This window comes from Monodelphis domestica, chromosome 2 (assembly GCF_027887165.1).
Source record: "Monodelphis domestica isolate mMonDom1 chromosome 2, mMonDom1.pri, whole genome shotgun sequence".
Classification (NCBI taxonomy): Eukaryota; Metazoa; Chordata; class Mammalia; order Didelphimorphia; family Didelphidae; genus Monodelphis; species Monodelphis domestica.
The window spans coordinates 357126777-357147259 of NC_077228.1; the positions used below are offsets into that span (position 1 = coordinate 357126777).

General features: G+C 35.8%; 1 protein-coding gene across 2 annotated transcripts in view; it reads left to right on the forward strand.

Moving 5' to 3' along the window:
* KLHL32 (kelch like family member 32) overlaps nucleotides 1-20483 on the forward strand; it is a 336425-nt gene that overhangs the window by 86150 nt on the left and 229792 nt on the right. The window contains exon 2 of one of the 2 annotated variants that reach the window (XM_007484347.2): nucleotides 5183-5270. In XM_007484347.2, coding sequence (XP_007484409.1) covers nucleotides 5248-5270 — 23 coding nt within the window. In that variant the 5' untranslated portion in view covers nucleotides 5183-5247. Of the gene's footprint in view, nucleotides 1-5182; nucleotides 5271-7280; nucleotides 7384-20483 lie in introns of those variants that run through there. The other variant, XM_007484349.3, reaches the window with a different exon arrangement.

Genomic DNA, 20483 nt, shown 5'->3' on the forward strand with positions numbered 1-20483 from the left:
TTCTAGAACTCACTCAGTTCCTGAGACATGGGGTTGTCACTCACCTCAGACCCTGCCAGCTACAGTTCTACTTCCTGTGGCTCAGCATCCAGCACAGCTGGCCTCTTTCTACCTCCTACAGTGAAGGTCTTGTTGATGGCCACAATTCTGAAGGGCAGCAAGTGGAAAGTGTGTGGACTTGGAATCAGGAAGATTCTTCTTGATTTCAAATCTGGTTTCACTAACTGGGTGACTCTGGGCAGGTCACTTAAATCTTTTAGTCTGTTTTTCCTAATCTGTGAAGTGTTCTGGAGAAGGACATGGCAGACCTCTCCAATATTTTCCCCAAGAAAACCCCAAATGATTAACAGAGTCAGACAAGAGTGAAATGATGTAACAACAGCAAATGGTTCTGAAACTCCAGAAGATAGCATTTGTAGCCTTCACCAGGAGACCCTCAACCCCTTGAGTCTTGTCTCTTACAGAGTGACCACCCTTTAGCACTTACCCTGCTTGACTTTATAACTTAAAAACCAAGTTCAGTGCCAGAGTACCTTCATTTTTTAGTTTTATTTTTGCAGATCATCTTTTACACAGTTATTACACTTACTTTCCAGGGTCATGTGTCTCATCTGGTAATAAGTTGGGGCCTATCCCATTTGCACCAATATTCAGTGGTAGGTCTCAGAGTTTAGGACCATTCTCTCTCTCATCTTTAGTTTTTTCTCCTTATTCAACTTTCTTCTTGATAGCTGGGCTAGGTTCTTCACATTTCTCTAGGGCTGCTTCCTAAAAGAAGGGGGAGGTGCCCCCCTTTGGGGGAGGCACTCCTATAAAAGAGAAGATTGAAATCCTTGAAACTTTTGTTTCATGAATAAGTTTTGCAGATGGGTAAATTAAATTTGACTCAGAATTGAGTGGTAGAAGGATATGAGGGTACAAAGCTATAAAGAACCTTTGGTGATTGCAATCTCTGTCATTACCAAAACTCATCTAAAACATCAGTGTTTTATCAGGGATACCGTACAATGGTGAATCTTGGAACTCAAGAATGACAGAATTAAAATTCCTAATAAGTCAATGAGCAGTGGAAGAAAGTGTGGCACGTTTTAGCAATCTGCAGCATATCCCTGAGTCTCTGACACAGATTTACACAGACTGACACTTCCACACAAAGAGTTTCTATTGTAATTTCTTCTATAGAGCTTTTGTGCTCACTAAGTAATATTTTTCATAACCTGTCTGGGACAAAGCTAAGTAGAAGGATCAGAAGATCTAGAATGTAATTAACTGCCACTGACTATTCATTTCACTTTGGGTGTTGCTGTGCATTAGGGAATCAAGGTGAAAATCTCAAAGAGGAATGAACGTTTCCAAGGATAGTGGCTGATTTGAATAACTTTTGCCCATCTTTTTAAAAATTTTAATTTTTTCCAGATTACATGTTGATGCAATTTTCAATAATTCTTTTCTTTCATTTTACAATTCATGCTTTCTCTTTCCCTCTCATCCCCTCCCCCTCTGTAAGATGGCAGGTAATAAGATATGGATGCTACATTTTCCTTTTATGGTAAAAATAGCCTTTTTTGTCATGAATCCTTTGGAGTTGTTCTGGATCTTTGCCTTGTTAATAGTTAAGTCATTCACAGTTGATCATTGTATATTATTAATATTACTGTGTATAGTGTTCTCTTGGTTCTTCTCACTTAACTTTCAATCAATTCATGTCTTTCCATGATTTTTGTGATCATCTTGTTCATTAATTCTTATGGCATAATAGTATTATATACCCCAGTTGATGGACATTCATTCAGTTTCCAGTTCTTTGCCCCTTCAAAAAGAGCTGCTAAAAATATTTTTGTGCAAGTAAATTCTTTTCCCTTATCTTTGATATCTTTGGAATACAGACCTAGTAGTGGTTGCCCATCTCTTTTAGAATTAAATGATGAAGTGTAGGAGGTAAAAAGACCCTTTTATGTGAGAACATATGGATGGTTATTTGATATCTGACAATATAGTAAACTCTTCTTCATATTATTATGCATTTCCTTTTGTGTCTTTTGTATATTCTATGATGTTTTCTATTTAAATTTTTCAATAGTTGGCTCAGTCTCTGTATTTTCTGGCCTATTGTTGGGAGTATATTTTCTGTACACAATTTCATCTTTCTTTGGAAATGATTCAGCCAAGATGAGGAATAATTTTAAAATTCAGATCAGTTATTTCCACATTTGAAAAGGAAACAGTAAAATGATAAATGAGGAATGAGCTAGCCTTTGTCTGTTAAATGAGAAGTTTGGGCTTACTGACCTCTTAGATTTCATCTGTCTTTAATATTCTAGGTTGTTATGGCCCTAGTGTTTATTTCTTCCATTTTATTAAGCAATGAACATTTATTAAGTGTCTGCTTTGTGTAAGGTATTATAGTATATTTAGGGAACACAAAGAAAGATAAAATAAAGAACTGGTCTCAAAGAGCCTAGAGTAATGGAGATGGGGGTAGGAAGATTTGCATTAATAATGGTAACAATAGGCAAATTTTTATTAAGTGGAAAAGAGGACATGTAGAATGGAAACTCCTTAAGAATAAGGACTATTTTGTTTTTGTTTGTATATCTAATATCTAGCACAGGACATTTGGTAGATACATAATAAATTTTGTTGTGTCAGTTTGAGAGAACTGAGCCAACTTGTAGGAGAAATTTTTGGAGAGAAATATTCTTGGTGACATCAGGGGGAGAGCTGCATAGAGGAGGTGACCTATAACTAAGGTTTTGAAGGAAGAGAAGGATTTAACTAAGTAGAAGTGGGAGAACAAAGTATTTTCTGGGAATGGAAGATAACCAGTATGAAGGTGAGAAGGACATGAAAACAGATGAGGAGAGGGATAAAGAATACCTGGATGTGACTCTAATACAAAGATTATATCAGTAGGCTGGAAATGAAGATTGGAGCTAAATAGTTGAGAGTCTTAAACACCATGATTAAATTGTTCTTTATTATTGAATAGAACATCTGTGGGATCAGAAATCATTTAAGATTACTTGGGCAATGGCAGCGAGGTGGCTCAGTGGATAGACAGCCAGGCCTGGAGCTGGGAGATCCAGGGTTCAAATCTAACCCCAGATACTTCCTCACTGAGGAACTCTGTGCAACTCACTTAACCCTATTGTCTAACCCTTCCTGCTCGTCTGCCTTGGAACCGATATTGAGTATTGATTCTGAGACAGTTGATAAGGGTTTAAAAAGTTGTTAAGGGAGCAGAATGAAGAAGGATTAGAAAGGGAAGGAACTGGGAATATATAAACCAATTATGAGTCTATTACATTAGTCCCAATGAAAAGATAGAAGGACCTGAGCTAGGATGGCAGTGATGAGACTGAAAAGGACATAGATAGAAAAGAGATTATTAGATAGTAGAATTAATAGGACAAGGCATCTTAGAATCATAGAATGTCATATCTGGAAGGGATCTGAGGTAATTTAGTCCAACTTCCTCATAGTGAGATGCTGAGCACTGAATTGACTCACACAGAGTCACATAGCTAGTAAGAGAAAGAGCTGAAGATGATTTTCTAGACGGTGAGGAAGAGAGAAGAGTCAAAGATGACTCCTGTGCTGTGGATCTATGGCGGTACCATCAGGGGAAATGGAGAGAATGAAATGGAAGTGGGTCGATTATTTTGTGGGAAGATAAGCTTATTTGTAGATGTTTGTAGAGGTTTTGATGAATGGTAAGTTAATTTAAAAAATTTACTAAGCAATTATGATATGCCACATACCACTGTTCTAATCACTGAGGATACAAATACAGGTAAGGCGAATTGTGTACGTCCTCCAGGAGCTCATGTTCTGATAGGAAAGGTAGCACAAAGAGATGAGCTCCTGGGGAAAACTGAGAGCATGGGAGTGCTATCTATAATGGATGCTTGGGTGATAGAGTGGCTTGGAGATGATTGAGACATTATGGAGGAGTCCAGGGCACAGTGAAAGAAGGGGGAAGTTCACCAATCAGATCTTGGATCTTGTAACACCCCCAAAAAGTCAGTCATCTACAATAAAGCAACTGAGGCAGGGCTCTGAGCCAACAGCTGTTTATGAAAGGGCCCTGGCCTCCTTTAATTAATAAGATCCTAGATATTCGCTACAATCTGACATTCCCCCTTGCTCCGCAGCATAGCTTTTATAATGCTTTGTTACAGAGTAAAACAGAAACTCCTATTGATTGATAGAGGCATTCCTTGGCTTTCTAGGAGGGTCTGGGGATGATACATCTACATGAGTGGTCATAGGATGGGCAAGGCTAGGGTCATCTCCACTTGCTGGCCAAATGAATGACAGGAGGTACACCTATTGCCCATTTGCTGACGGAAGGTCATAGGACAAGTGTCAGGATAGATAAGATGTACATGCACCACCCATCTGCTGACCAAAGACTACTATGATGGGTGGCAGAATGGCTAAGTCCCATATTGGACAGTGGAGGAAATAGCACACAATGGAGAGGTACCCCAAAACATAGGTATTTGCACATCTCATGAATTATTATGCTCAAGGTAGAGGATGAGAGATATTGTGATCCTTTATCTTTTACTCATAGAGCCAGATAAGTGGAGGCCCTTCAGAGCCATTCTACACTTAAATAATCTTAAGACTTTTAATTATAATGAACCAGAGGAGTGAAAAATAAATCAATTATCTTTCTCAGTCCAAAAGGTGGAAGTCTTAATTTTGGAGGAAGGAGGCAATGCGGGTAGGGAGTTGAAAATAAGAGACTGATAATCAACTTTTACAGTCTTCTATTTTTGGAACCCTTTGAGTTTTTTGTTTTTGCCTCATCAGCTCTTTCTACTTTACATTCTAGCTCAGTGGGATCCTCAAGTTCAAGATGCATAGATTCATAGGTTGATAGAGCTCTTTGGGGTCAGATAGTCCAACTCCCCTCATAATGCAGAGGAAGACATTTCTCAGTTCTAAGAATATACAGAAGTATAGATCCTTACTTTTGTAATTATATCTCGATTAATAAAGTAAAGTACTTTACTTCTAGTAAAGTAGCCTAATAGTTGGAATATTTGCCTTACTGGATATATATCAGACTCAATGATTCCTTTTGCAGTTCTGTGGATAGCCACTACTCATGAAGAGTCAGAATGCATTTTTTAAAAGATTAATACATTTTCCCTTCTCCTTTTTTGTTCAGCTGGAATGCTTGCTTATACTTCTACAAGGTTTTAAAGCACAGACAGAGGAGCAGAAAATTTCAGAATGCCATCTGAGAGGTGCCTCAGGTATAGTGCTGAATTTTCTTTGAGGGTGTCATGCCTACTTAGTGTGAAACTTTCTTGAAAAAATAAATTAGTTCACTAGTTGGGCCTTTTTGTACATTGCTCATAGGCATCCCTTCTTTTTAAAGAATTATTTTTAGACCATTTTTTCTTCATTTCCTTTTTTCTAAGAGTTTGACCCTGCTAAAATCAACTGTGACCTGAAAATAATATGGCTAATGTTTTTACATATACTTCAGGACTTCAAGGTATCTGTGATTTATTGATATGGGTAATCACTCTGCAATCTCAGGTTGTACCTAGCCTTCCTCATTTTGGTAACTTGTCTTCATGAGTTGTCATGAGCAAAAGATTTCTTTCTTCCTTTTTTTTTTTGTTTTAAAACTCTTACCTTCTGTCTTAATATCAACACTAAGTATCGGTTCTAAGGCAGATTTGAACCCAGGACCTCTAGTCACAAGGCCTAACTCTCAATCCACTGAGTCACTTAGCAACCCCCCCCGGCCCCCAGATTTTGATTTGATTTAAGTCAATAGTAGCTTGCTCTATGCCAGGGGTATATTGAAGGCTAGGCATTTGGGGACAAAAACAGAACAATTTCTTCCCTCCAGGAGTTTGCATTCTTTTGTATTGGTCACCCAGTGGTCAGCTTCTCCTGCCTTAATTAAGCCAGCTCTTGGATGACAGCTGGCTAATAGGCTCATGCCAGAGCCTTTCCAACTTGGGGCAGAACCTACCAGAGCTTGAACTTCATCGCCAAAAGCCTTTCAATAACCCATGGTCGGCTGAATATAAGGAGACTCTGAAACGCTTTACTGGAGGATTTTACCATTTGTTGAATTTTATCAAGTTAAAAGGGTGTTTAGTATTTTCTGAAGCTCCTTTAGGAGTTTCCACGTCTATTCTTAAAATGCTGTTTTTGCTCAAAACATTTTAAAAATTGTATTCTTGGATTTTGTCAATGATGAAAAGCTTTTGACCTTTAGGAATTTTATTTTGGGAGACAGCCAAATAACATTCAGCACCACGTCTGGTGATCAGTTAACCAACAAGCAATTTGTTCATTGCTTACTGTGGGCCAGACCATGTACTCTGTGCTGGGGATACAAAAGTGAAAGTGAAAAACAGCCCCTACCCTTGAACTTATGTTCAAATAAAGACAACATATGTAAAGTGTATTTCAAACCTTGAAGCAGCATATATATGCTATTATCATTACTCTATCAGAGCCAAATAACACATATATATATATACATACATAATATATATGTATTATAATAGAATAATATATTATGGTTATATTATAATTATAAGTAAACAATGTTTATACATAATATATAATATAAACAAATAAACTATTATAATATAATATATTATGTACATACTATATACTTTGTTATATATTATATATACATAAATATACATACAGATTTATACACATATGAATTTGTGATTCTGTTGTATATATTTATATGTAATATAGCATTTTGAGACTTGCAAAGCTTTGCAAATATCATCTCATTATCCTCAGAATAACTGTGGCTAGCAGGTCCTATTATTTTCCCTCTTTTATAAATAAGGAAACTGAGTCAGACAAAAATTAAGTGATTTTCTTAGGATCACATAGCCAGTAAGTGGCCAAGAATAGATTTGAACTCACATCTACTTGCCTTCAGGTTCACTGTTTCATACACTGAGCCACCCATATCTGTCTTTGATCATCTATATCCATATATATATATTTATATATATACATACATATATACACATATATATTTATAGGTTTATGTGCATATACAGAAACATGCACAGCATTTACACACAATAAATGAGAGGGTTTTTGAGAGGGATTAACTAGCAGAGAGGGTCTCACACAGGAGATGCTGTTTGGGGTAAGCTTTGAGGAAGACTAAGGACTCTAAGAGGTGCAAGTTAAAAGGGAATATATTCCAAGCCTAGTAGAGAAGCTATTTAAAGGCACAGAGATAGAAGATGGGCTGCTGTGGGGGTTGGGGAGAGAAGGTCAATTCAACTAGACAGCAGGATTTTAAACATCAATAGAAGAGTTTGTATTTGGTGCCTAAGCAGCAGTGACTCCTTGGAATTTATTGAGCAGGTGAGTGACTGTCGGACTTGTAATTTAGGGATTCTGTGTTAGCAGCTGTGTGGAGGGTGGCCTGGGGAGGGGAAAGACTTCAGCCTGGGAAAACGATTAATAGGTGATTGTAATAGTACAAGCAGGAGGCAAAGAGGGCCTGAACTGGAGGATTAAGTAGTCGCTTAAACTGAGAGAAGGCAACCTAGGAGAGAAATGTTGCTGAAGATGAATCAAGAGGACTTTTGCAAGTGAAGTACGAACATCGGGTGATGAAGAGTGGGGCGTTAAGGGCAAAGCCATGGTGATAAAACTGGTGACTTGAAGGGTAGTTTGTGCCTTTGTAATTAATAAGGAAGAGGAATGTAGTTGTGGAGAAAAATAAGGAATTCTGTCTTGAAATGTTGACTTTGAGATGGCAGAAGCATTAATTTATGAGAGAACAATAGATGGTTAGTGATGCAGATCTCAGGAGAGAAATTAGGACTCAATACAGAGATCATTAAATCAGTCAATTACCAAGCTTGTAAGTACTAAAGATACAAAGAAAGGGGAAAACACTCTCTTTCCTCCCAAATGAGCTTACATTCGAGTGGAGGAGACAACATGTAAATATCCATGTACTTGTAAGACACACGTGGATTAAATGGAAATTAATCTCAGAAAGAAGGCCCTAATGGCAGAAGAGATGTGTGAGTACATATGTATGTGTATGTATATATACATGTATATATGTATATACACACACACACATACCTACTTATATACAAAATTATTTGGGGAAGGAAGGCTCTAGCAGTTGGGGAAGAACCAAGCAAAGAATTCATGTAGAAGCTGGTTTAAGATACTGGTTTATATCTAGTTTCTGCAAAACTGCTTTCTCGTTTTCCCAATAATTTTTATCAAATAATGAATTATTTTCAAAACTTAGACCTTTAAATTGATTTATTTGTTTGTTACACTAAAATACCCAGTTAACACTCTCCTCCCCTCCCCCATTAGAGAAAATACATGTGTGTGTACACACACACACACACTCACTCACACACATACATGTGTGTTCTTTCTTTGGAGGTGGATATATACAAGTCATTCTTCAAACAGTATTTCTGTGGCTGTATGAATGTTCTCTTGCCTCTGCTTATTTCACTTTTCATGTGAAAATCTTTCAATGTTTTTAAAAAATCAACCTGCTTATCATTTCTTATGGCACAATAGTATTGCATCACAATCATATGCCACAACTTGTTAATCACTCCCCAACTGATGGGCATCCCTTCAACTGCTAGTTTTTTGTCACCAAAAAGAGCTGCTTTAAATATTTTAGAACATATAGATTCTTTTTCCTTTTTTTCCTGATCACCTTAGGAAATAAATCTAATAGTGGTATGGTGGGTACACAATTTTATAACTCTGGGCATAAATACAGATTTCTCTCCAAAATGGTTAGATTAATTCACAGTTCCACCAACCATGCATTAATAGCCCATTTCCCCATATCCCCCAAACATTTGTCATTTTTCCCTTTTATCATTTTAGCCAATCTGATAGGTGTGATATATGTTTTGATTTGCATTTCTTTAATCAATAATGATTTAGAGAATTTTGACCACTTATCAATTGAAAAATAGCTCATATTCTTTTATATTCAATCAAGTTGTCTATATATTTTAGATATTAAACCTATGTCTGAGAAACTGTCTTTATTTTTTCTCCCAACTTACTACTTTCCTTCTGATCTTGTCTACACTAATTTTATTTGTATAAAATCTTTTCAGATGAATATATCCAAAATTATCCATTTTACATTTTGCAATGCTTTCTCTTATTTATTCATGATCTTTATTTTTGTCAAATACAAAGTTATTATAATTGTTTACAAGTGTTCAGTACCAGGTATTTTTGGTAATTACTGCTTTATAATATAGTTTAAAATTTGGTACTGCTAGAGCTCCTTCCTTTACATTTTTCATTAATTCCTTTCATATTCTTGACCTTTTGTTTTTCCAAATGATTTTTACTCTTTTGTCTAGTTCATTTAATTAGTATAACATTGAGTAAGTGGATTAGTTTAGGTAAGATTATCATTTTAGTTATTTTGGCTTTGCCCACTCATGAACAATTAATATTTTTCCAATTATTTAAATCTGCTTTTATTTGTTTAAAAAGTATTTTATAATTCTATTAATGTAATTTCTGGATTTGTTTTGGCAGGTATATTCCTAAATAATTTACTCTATGTATGATCATTTTAAATGGGTTATTATGCCCAAAGAGGATAAAAAAACCTTTTGACTTGACAATACTACTATTAGGCTTATTTCCTAAGATAATAATAGAAAAAAGAAAAAGAACCTATATGTTTCAAAATATTTATAGCAGCTCTCTTTGTTGTGGCGAAGAACTGGAAATTGAAGGGATACCCATCAACTGGGGAATGGCTAAACAAGATGTGGCATATGATTGTGAAGAAAAAACAAATTCTTTTGGAAAAGTATGGAAAGACTTACATGAAATTATAGAGTGAAATAAGAAGAACCAAGAGAACATTATATACAGCAAAATTGTTTCTTTGAAGAGTAGAAATATTGTTTGAAGAATGACTCATGAATATCTTCATGCAGAGAAAGAACTGATAAATAGAAATAAGCAAGGCATAATTTTATATATACATAGATCTTTTTGGCAAATTATATCTTCTCCGATGAGGGAGGGAATCACCTGGGCATTTTAATGTAACAAAGAAACAAATAAGTAAATTAATTTTAAAAGCTGGTATTTGAACTGAATATTAAAAGAACTAAAGATTTTAGAGAAGCCATGATTTTAGAAGGATGTATATTCCAGGCATGGGGACAGAAAGCATAGAGATGGGAGATAGTATATTTTGCCTGAGGAAGAGGAAGAAGGGCCATGTCAAGACAGTAGTCTGTGTGAAGGTGAATAATGGGAAATGAGAGTATAAGGGTAGATGTGAGGGTCATCTAAATAGCAATAATATTTGACCCCAGGGACTGATGAAGTCATTAGGAGAGAGAATGTACATAGAGCAGAGAAGAAGCCCCAGAATAGTTTGGTGGGATTAACTGAGAATGACTATATTATTGGGTTAAAAAATGGGGTATGACTAATACACTGCTGGTGGAGTTCTGAACTGATCCAACCATTATGAAGGACAATTTGGAATTATGCCCAAAGGGCTTTAAATGACCAGCTGCCCTTTGATCCAGCCATAGCACTGCTGGGTTTGTACCCCAAAGAGATAATAAGGAGAAAGACGTGTATGAAAATATTCATAGCCACACTCTTTGTAGTGGCAAAAAATTGGAAAATGAGGGGATGTTCCTCAATTGGGGAATGGTTGAACAAATTGTGATATATGTTGGTGATGAAATACTATTGTGCTAAAAGGAATAATGAACTGGAGGAATTCCATGTGAACTGGAACAACCTCCAGGAAGTGATGCAGAGTGAGAGTAGCAGAACCAGGAAAACATTGTACACAGATACTGATACATTGTGGTACAATCAAATGTAACAGACTGATCAAGGACCATCCAGAGGAACTTGTCAGAAAGAATGCTATTGACATCCAGAGAAAGAACTGTGGGAGCAGAAATGCAGAAGAAAAACATATGATTGATCACATACTTTGATGGGGTTATGATTGGGGTTTTTATGTTAAAAGATCACTCTATTGCAAATATGAATGACAAGGAAATAGGTTCTGAACAATGATACATGTATAACCCAGTGGAATTGCTTGTCAGCTCCAGGAGGGGAGAGGAAAGGTGGAGAAGGGGGAATCATGAATCATGTAACTATGGAAAAATATTCTAAAGAAAAGAAAAAAGAAAAAATGGGATATGATTGTGAAATGAGACTGATTTCTTTTGCATTTCATCAACTGGCATGGAAGATCATTCCTAAAATGTTCTAAGCAATGAATGAGTATAGCAGAATATGTGTATAGCCTACTCTGAAGCATAGCACACATTTGGATGTATGTTTTGTTTTGATTGGTTTAAAAAATCAGTCCCATTGAAAATGATACCTTATATTTCTGATTCTTTATCTCCCTTCAGTCTTGGCTCAATCATTTCTTAGTTATGCACTAGATATAATTTATATATTTTTCCTATATGCTTTATCCAATAGTCTGTTCTTTGTTGCCAATTAGCACTTTGTAGTTCATAAGAAATATTCTTTCAGGAAAATAAAGTTGGGTTCTATTATAAGAGCCTTTTAATAATCTGCCAACTAAGATGAATACATTTCTTTTAATTTCATGCATTTCATTTGTATGAAAACCTCTTGAGAAAAGTAGAGGCAGAAGAGTCCTCCAGTTTATCATTCCAGAAGGCAGAATTGAGATAATCATGAATAATCTTATTACGATCAAATTTTTAAAAGCTGGATGAAATGATTTGAATCAATCTTTTGACACTACCCATTTTTTTGTAGAACATAGTGTTTAAGAAAAGTATGGATTTTTAATGGTACTTGGTCTTTTTTGATATGCAGATATATCATCCAGCTATTGATCCTCTTATGTGAAAACTAGTTGCACAAAATGACTATTTTTCCATGTATGTTTTTGTATATTTAAATACTAAGTAAGTGTGAGTATAGAAGTGACATGAATTTTTTAAAATGCTGTTGAATATGCAGATTTTTGGAAATGTGCAGCTGTTTAAGAATTTACATTTTTATAAAGTAGCTGAGCAGGCACCAAATTTATTCTGTGAAAATGAGCCTTTGGGTGCTATAGAAAACTCAGAGGAAAAAGTCTTCTTTGTAAAAATTGTTACATTGATTAAAATCACACTAGCAGAGGTTGCAGGGATATAAATTCCTCCAGACATTATTTAGCCATACTCTTCTCTGACCCATGTATTTTCATGTAATTAAACTCAGTGAGTTCTGGGCTTCTCTGATGTTGCTGAGAAGCATCTTGTTTGCCCAGGGAGTTTGGGGGTCTTCCAATGTGCCACTAATCTTAAAGCAGTGAGGGTAAGGCATTCTAGTATTGTTGTATGTACTGAGGATTCCAGATCTTCTGGGTGGGGATTTTGGAAATTGTAGTGGTGGAGAGAGAAGAGTAAGGCACATTTTCTATTTTCATGAGGTTCTTGAAGATTCAGAATAAGAAAGAATGGAAACTGATTTGGAGGGGCTCGACCCTAACTGATGGAAGATCACTTTCTGAACTAGATCTGTAGGTTGATTTTAATGCATTAGTCTATTTTTCACTGGCAGATCTCATTCTGCTTAGAGTATAGGAAAGATGGAAATTGATATGCATCCTTTTTAAAACTTATAGGACTTTAACTAGGGTGGGTTGATCAGGGCTTTGCAAAAATTAAGAGAATATAATTTTTTCCAGCAGGATGGAAAAGTAAAGCAGCAAATAATTTCTTTAACTGTCCAATACAGTTTGCTTTACTTACTTCTTGTATTATGTTCAAATAAGATGATCCTTCAAACTGCCTTATCTCAGCTGTGATTTTCTCAAAATACCAAAATTGCTCATTAAAGCTGTGCCCAAACTCTGTTACTTCAGCATAGTCTCTGGAGGGTTCTTTTCTTCTTATTACTTCTTCTTTATTCTCAAGTATTAGAAAGACTGCTGAAAGAGAGTTTTAGGAAATTGACTTAAGCATTTGTAATCTCTTTTGCTAGAGAAGCCATACCAATGAGATCATGACCCATGAAAATGTCAGGGGCAAATTGTGACTCAAAGGGATATCTTGGCAGCAAGTAGGAATTTCACTACTTGTCCTAATTTAGAAATGGAGTTATTGTAGTTTGTATTTACATATGGCTCGCTTTATTATTAATGACTGTTTACATAGAGTGGAACTTTATAGCTTTGTGAAGTGGCCATGTATTTGTGTGGGCTCTCTTAGGGAAATTCTTTTGGAAATTTTAATCTAGATGGTGTGTGGGGGAAAACACACTCAAGTTACAATAATAATAATTTTGAGGCTTTTATTTCTTGCCAAATGTAAGAGTGCTTGTCTCTATTTTTAATAGCTTGTAGCATATTGCTTCCAAAATATTTGTGATCTTATACCAAATGTCATAAATAGTAACAGTATTGCAATTAAAAAAATATGTATATTTAAAAATAAAGCTGAACTGGTCATGTTAAATTTTGTAACAATAAATGTATTGCAGCCCTGAACCCTTTATTCTGTGCCAAATTTCCACTTACAGCTGCATTTTCCTGGCAAGATTTAAACTCTGCCAATAGTAGTCTATAATGCAAATACTGATTCAGCCTTAATAATGATATAAATTGTGTTGCTATATTAAGGAAATGAGAAAGGAAATATTAGAAGGTAATTATTGTGATACACTCATCCTCTCTGCTACAAGTCAATTTTCAAAATACATTTAGCATTTAAGATGACATAAAAGTAGACAAAAAAATTTGAAATTTCCAATATACAATGGAGCCCATTCATACCTTTTCCTCCTATAGGATTCTTGCCTATATCCCATAGACCCTCTTAGGGGAGTTGCCCAATTGGTAGTTTTTGCCTTTCTTTCTTTTCTTAGTACAGTGCTCAACAAATAGAACACACAATAATTTTACTGACTCACTTTCTTTAGGTCTTTTTATTTTTCTATTAGGGCAGCCAGTATTCAGCTATCTATCTGATAATCCTTTCTCCTGTTATGTGATTAATCCAGTGCCTTTTCCTATCATATATTTCCTCAGTCTTGTCCATCACTTCTTTTCTCCCAATTTTAATATTTTATTTTCCCTTAATTACATGTAAAAACAATTTAAACTTCATTTCTTGAGTCAAATTCTCCCCATCTCCTCTCTTCTCCCTTCCTATAATCCCTTCCCTTGGACAGCAAACAACCTGTTACAGATTTTACATGTATAATAACCTCATTATTACTTCTTGCATATAAGGCATCCTTGGAAAATTGATGTAATCTTTTTGTGGCTACCATATACCTCTCGATTTACTTCTAGTTACACCACTTGCTAATTTTTTTCTTTTCTATTTATTCACTTATTTATTTTTGGTATGATATGTTAATTTTTCCAATTACATATAAAAACAATTTTTTAACTTTTTTTTTTTCTATTTTGAGTTTCAAATTCTCTCCCTTTCTCCTCTGTCCTCTCCCTGAGATGGTAAGTAATTTGATATAAGTTTTACATGTGTAGTCATGCAAAACATTTCCATATTGAAAATTTGTAGAACATATAAAAACACAAAGAAAATAAAATGAAAATAATATGTTTCATTCTGGATTGAGACTGCATCAGTTCTCTTGCAAGCATTTTTCATCACGAATCTATTAGAATTGACTTGGATTGTTGTATTGTTGAGAAAAGCCAAGCATTTACAGATGATCATTTTACAATGTGATGTCACTTATATACAGTGTTCTCTTGGTTCTACTCATTTTACTATGCATCAGTTCATGTGAGGCTTTCTAGGTTTCTCTGAAATCATCCTGCTCATCATTTCTTTAGTACAATAGTATTCCATCGCCATCATATACCATGACTTCTTTAGCCACTCCCCAATTGATGGACGGACATTCCATCAATTTTCAATTCTTTCTCTCCTCAAAAATAATTGCTATAAATATTTTTTGTACAAAGAGAACCTTCTTTTAAACCAATTCTCTTTGGGATATGGACCTGGTAGGTATTGCTGGATTTAAAGGTTATACACAATTTTTAAGCCCTTTGGGCATACTTCCAAATTGCTTCCCAGAATGATTGAGTTGATTCAAAATGCACCAACCATGTATTAGTGTCCTGATTTTCCCACATCCCCTTTAATAGTTATTATTTTTTTCTTCCACATAAGTAACTCTGATAGGTATGAGGTGGTACCTCAGAGATGTTTTAATTTGTATTTCTCTAATGAATAGTGATTTAGACCATTTTTCATATGATTATAGATAGTTTTGATTTTTTTCATCTGAAAACTTTCTGTTCATATCCTGTGACCATCTATCAATTAGGAAATGATTTAAATTCTTATACATTTGACTCAGTACTCTACATATTTGAGAAACAAGACCTTTATCAGAGACACTTTCTGTAATTTTTCCCTAGCTTTCTGCCTTCTTTCTAATATTGGTTGCATTGGTTTTGTTTGTGCAAAATTATCAATTTTAAGTCTTATAATGTTCTCTATCTCCTGTGTTATATTTTTAATTTTTATAATTTTAAAATTAAAATTTAAAATTTTCACTTAGCCATAGATCTGACAGGTAACTATTGCATGCTCTCCTAATTTGCTTATTTTATCACCCTTTATATTTAAATCATATATCCATTTTTACCGTATCTTGGTATATGTCATGAGATGTTGGACTAACATCTGCCATACTGCTTTATAGTTTTCTTTTACATACTGCCATACTGCTTTATAGTTTTCTTTTACAGTTTTCCTATTTTTGTCAAATAATGAGTAGTTCTTGTCCCCAAAACTTGGATCATTGGGTTCATCTACCTCGAGATTACTATGGTCATTTACTACTATGTACTGTATACCTAATCTATTCCACTGATCCATCATTCAATTTCTTAGCCAGTATCAGATTGTTTTGATGATTCTCAATTTATAATACAGTTTGAGATCTGATATTGCCCCTCTCCAACTTTGAATTAAGAAGTTTTTTTTTCCTTAAAAAACATATGCTTTATTGGAAAATGAGGAGATGCCCTTCAATTGGGGAATGGCTGAACAAGTTGTGGTATATGATGGTGATGGAATACTATTGTGCTCAAATGAGTAATAAAGTGGAGGGATTCCATGGAGACTGGAACAACCTCCAGGAAGTGATGCAGAGTGAAAGGAGCAGAACCAGGAGAACATTGTACACAGAGACTGATACACTGTGGTACAATCAAGTGTAATGGACTTCTCTACTAGCAGCATTGCAATGATCCAGGACAATTCTGAGGGACTTAGGAGAAAAAACATTATCCACATTCAGAGAAAGAACTGTGGGAGTAGAAACACAAAAGAAAAACAACTGCTTGAATACATGGGTCGAGGGGATATGACGGGGATGTAGACTCTAAATGCACATCCTAATGCAAACACCAACAACATGGAAATTGGTTCTGATCAAGGACACATGTAAAACTCAGTGGAATTGTGCATCTGTTAAAGGAAGAGGTGGGGGGAGGGGAGGAAGGGAAAGAATATGATTCTTGTAACCAAGGAATAATGTTCTAAATTGACTAAATAAAATTTCCAAAAAAAAGCATGTGACTTCTGCTGAATGCTCTGAGTGCATATTTAGTCAACTATAACCATTTCAAAATGAACTGCCACATTTCAATTGAAAATAATCCTCCCATCTTCCTATGAGTACTTCCTTGATTTTCTTCTCGTCACTTTTTTTCCCCTTGTTACTCTGCTGACATTCCCAATCTTCCTGAGTCAAGAGGACTTAATAAGATTAATTGCCTGTCCACTTATATTTCATATGAATCCTGGCCCATTCATTCTGAATATGTCACTGGTTATTTACCTAGGCTTGCCAAATGAATGACAGTACACTCTTGCTAACATTATCACGGTTTGAGCCAGTTTTGTAAACAGAATTACAAAATATTTTATAAATGAATCTTATAGAAAGTTTAAGTTGGTCTGAGTAGAGATAGGATCTAATCATCAGTCCCCACCGCCCCATGACAAAGGAGCATGTGGGATTGGGCAGGGGGGGGAGAGGTGGTTCCTTCCCCAGTTAAAAACCCAGAAATAGTGCTGTTCTTTTCCCTTTGACTTTGTTGCTTCTGATTGCTTTCAGTTCAAATCTACTAATGTATCTAATATTTTTTATTTTTAAAAATAGTATTTATATTTTGTATTCATTACCCAAAATATCCTTCTCCATCCCCTCCCTCAGAGAAGTATCCCTTATGCCCACCTACTTTTGTCCTGTTGGGAATGATGTTAATGTCCCAAGTGATGTAAATATCCCATTTGGTCAATCAGCAATCATTTATTAAGTGGTTTCTGTGTGCCAGATACTGAGTTATGTTCTGAGGACACAAAGATAAAAGAGCTTATATTCTATTTAGGGTTACAACAGGTCTATATAAAAGTAGGGTGACCTGGATAGGTACTGGACCTGTGATTTTATTGTTATTGGAAGCTCTTTGGTGAGGCACCTTCTTCTTCCATTGTGTCAGTCTGTACCTTCTCTGCAACATAAAAATCTCAGATAATTACTTAGGGGACAGAGACATTAAATTACTTGTCCAAGACCACAATCAAGGCTTGACCACAGGTCTTCCTAGTTCTGTGGCCAACCTTCTATCCACTGTACCACAATGCTTCTATATAAAAGGATGTATAGAATGTCATATATGTCTATACATACATATACATAGAATATATGTATACACACATAGATACATATATATATATACACACAAGATTTTTATTGGTGAAAATAGGGGATTAGGAAAAGTCTCTTATGGAAGAGATTACTTGTTTTGAGCTTTGAAAGGAACCAGGCATCCTAAGAAGTAGAAGTGAAGATGGAGCACAGATCAGGTCTAGAGGAGATAGAGGTCTGCTATGAGGAGCAGTAAGAATGTCTGCATGGCTAGACCATCATCACTTTCTGTGGCCTCTGTCTTTGTGCATCACATTATTATTTCATCATTGTGTTCTACAAATCATTTGTATCTAATTAATTTATAAACAATGCCACAACACGGCATAAGGAACCATATGAACTCATACTGACTTAGAAAACCACATATTAATATTATCCATTTTATTATATTTTTATTTTTTGTTAAATATTTCCCAATTACATTTTCACCTGGCTTGGGCTACACCAGAGTGTTGGAACTTGTTTGACACCTCTCCTCCGAATCCTTCCCCTTACAATTTGCTTCTGTGATGATCTTTCCTCTCTCAGGTTGGAGGGTTGGTGTAAGGTTGCTAGAACAAATATGTCTCTTGCTTCTATGGCGAGTCTTCTAGGGAAAGTAATTTGACCACAGAGAGTGGCATAGAATGATGGGGATTTCTATAACTGTGGCATCCTCCATAGAAGAGAGTAGTTAGTAGGCAGGCTTTTTCATGTCTTTCACATTACAAAGGCAGCCCTTCTGTGAGTGATAAAATAGTTCTCCTTGGCTTGATTCTTCACCAATGGGAATCTTCAAGAGAGACCATATCTCAATCTGATCATATTGTTGTTACAAATTCGATTCCTGTGAACATGAACTTTCAGAGAAATAACTCTGATCCGGCCATGCGAGATCCTCCTCTGTTATACAAGGCGGTGGTCAGAAGTTGGGCTTAGTTTGGTGGCTTCTCTTGGCTTCTCCTTTACCACATACAATGGAACCTCCACAAAGAGTCTGCTTTTACCTTATCCCCTGGACCAAAGTATATGTTTTAAGCGTGAGGACAATAGAAAAAAAATAAAGAAGTCTCCTAATATAGTGGAAAGGGCAAAGAACTGAAGGTCAGAACATATAGGCTCTACTCACTTGTCTGTTAATTGCTAATGTTCAGCAAGTCAATTCCTTTCTCTGGGCTTATTAAAAGGGCCTTTTACAATGCAGTGATCCTGAACAACTCAGAGGGATCGATGAGAAAGAATATTATCCCCATTCAGAGGAAAAACTGTGGGAGTAAAAACACCAAAGAAAACAACTGCTTGATCACATGGGGATATGGTTGGGGATGTAGACTCTAAATGAACATCCTAGTGTAAACACCAACAACATGGAAATGGGTTCTGATCAAGGACACAGGTAAAACCCAGTGGAATTGTGTGTTGCCTATGGGAAGGGTGGGGAGGGGAGGAAGGGAAAGAATATGATTCTTGTGACCAAGGAATAATGTTCTAAATTGACTAAATAATTTTTTTAAAATGGCCTTTTAGTCTAGATTATTTTGACCTCAGCGAAGTAGATCTGGAATCACATTCAGCACTTAAATAACTTATTTGTAGATTTAAAGCATAAAAATATTGTATTATATAAAGAATTAATGACAGCTACTGAAGTGTTGTTGACTTTGTTCTTTAGACATTTAGGAAATGGATGTGGAGAGAATGCTGAGGGATGTCTCTTTTTTTCCATTTTAAAGAAGGAAAATCATTTAATCTATTTGTAAATCCCCTATAAAGAACAGACTTAGATACCCAAGTTTAAACATATATGATTTCAGCTTTAGAAACTTCCATTAAAACATGCTGGGTTTCATTTGTTGTTCTCCCTAGGTGGCTTGGATTTCAAAGAACTTATTTTAAGATGCTTTGATCCAGGTTGCTTTTACCCTGAAAATTCTTCCATAACCAGTGTTTGTTCTGGTTTTTGTAATTTGTTATTAGCATTAGGGGCAGTGTTGGTTTTGAAACCATCTTGGAGAATGAATCTGATGTCTAGAGTCAGCTTTTATGGTCAGCATTTATGGTAGAAATCAGGTTCTGAACCCAGGCTGTACCCATAACCAGGCTTTTGTCATCAGCTTTGCTGGGGTTGGAGGTAGGAAGTGGGGAGAGGAGAGAGGGGAGAGAGGAGAAAAGAGATGAGGAGTGGGGGAAATAGTGGGGGAGAAAGACCTGAGTGGGGGGCAGAGAGAGAGAGAGAGAGAGAGAGAGAGAGAGAGAGAGAGAGAGAGAGAGAGAGAGAGAGAGAGAGAGAAAAATGAGGTATATATTTTTTCTATACTATGCCAGGAATTTGGTTAAACCTGTATTCTGTGAGATGGGGTATAAACATGATTGATTGATACCCAAGAGGAGAATGGAAATAAGAGAGAGAGTTATAGTGAGGAGTATTGCAAGTAAAGCCTTATAAATATAGATGCATGTGTTTCCTAAAGCTATAGATCTGATTGTATTACTTCCCAGGACCCCTATTGACTAGAAAATGAAGTGACAAGGCCTCAAGTGATATCAGAAATTTGTGTCAGCCCAGCATCTTTACTTTAACACACAACAAATTCAGTAGTAAACTGCCCAGGGGTTAGGGTGCAAGTACTGGGGTGACTTAATCTAAGTGACTGTTGGTTGTCCTCAATTCAAGGCCCTCAGTGACCTTGTTACTACCTCTTGAGGATAGTTTCCTCCTACTTCCCTCAGCCTCCCTA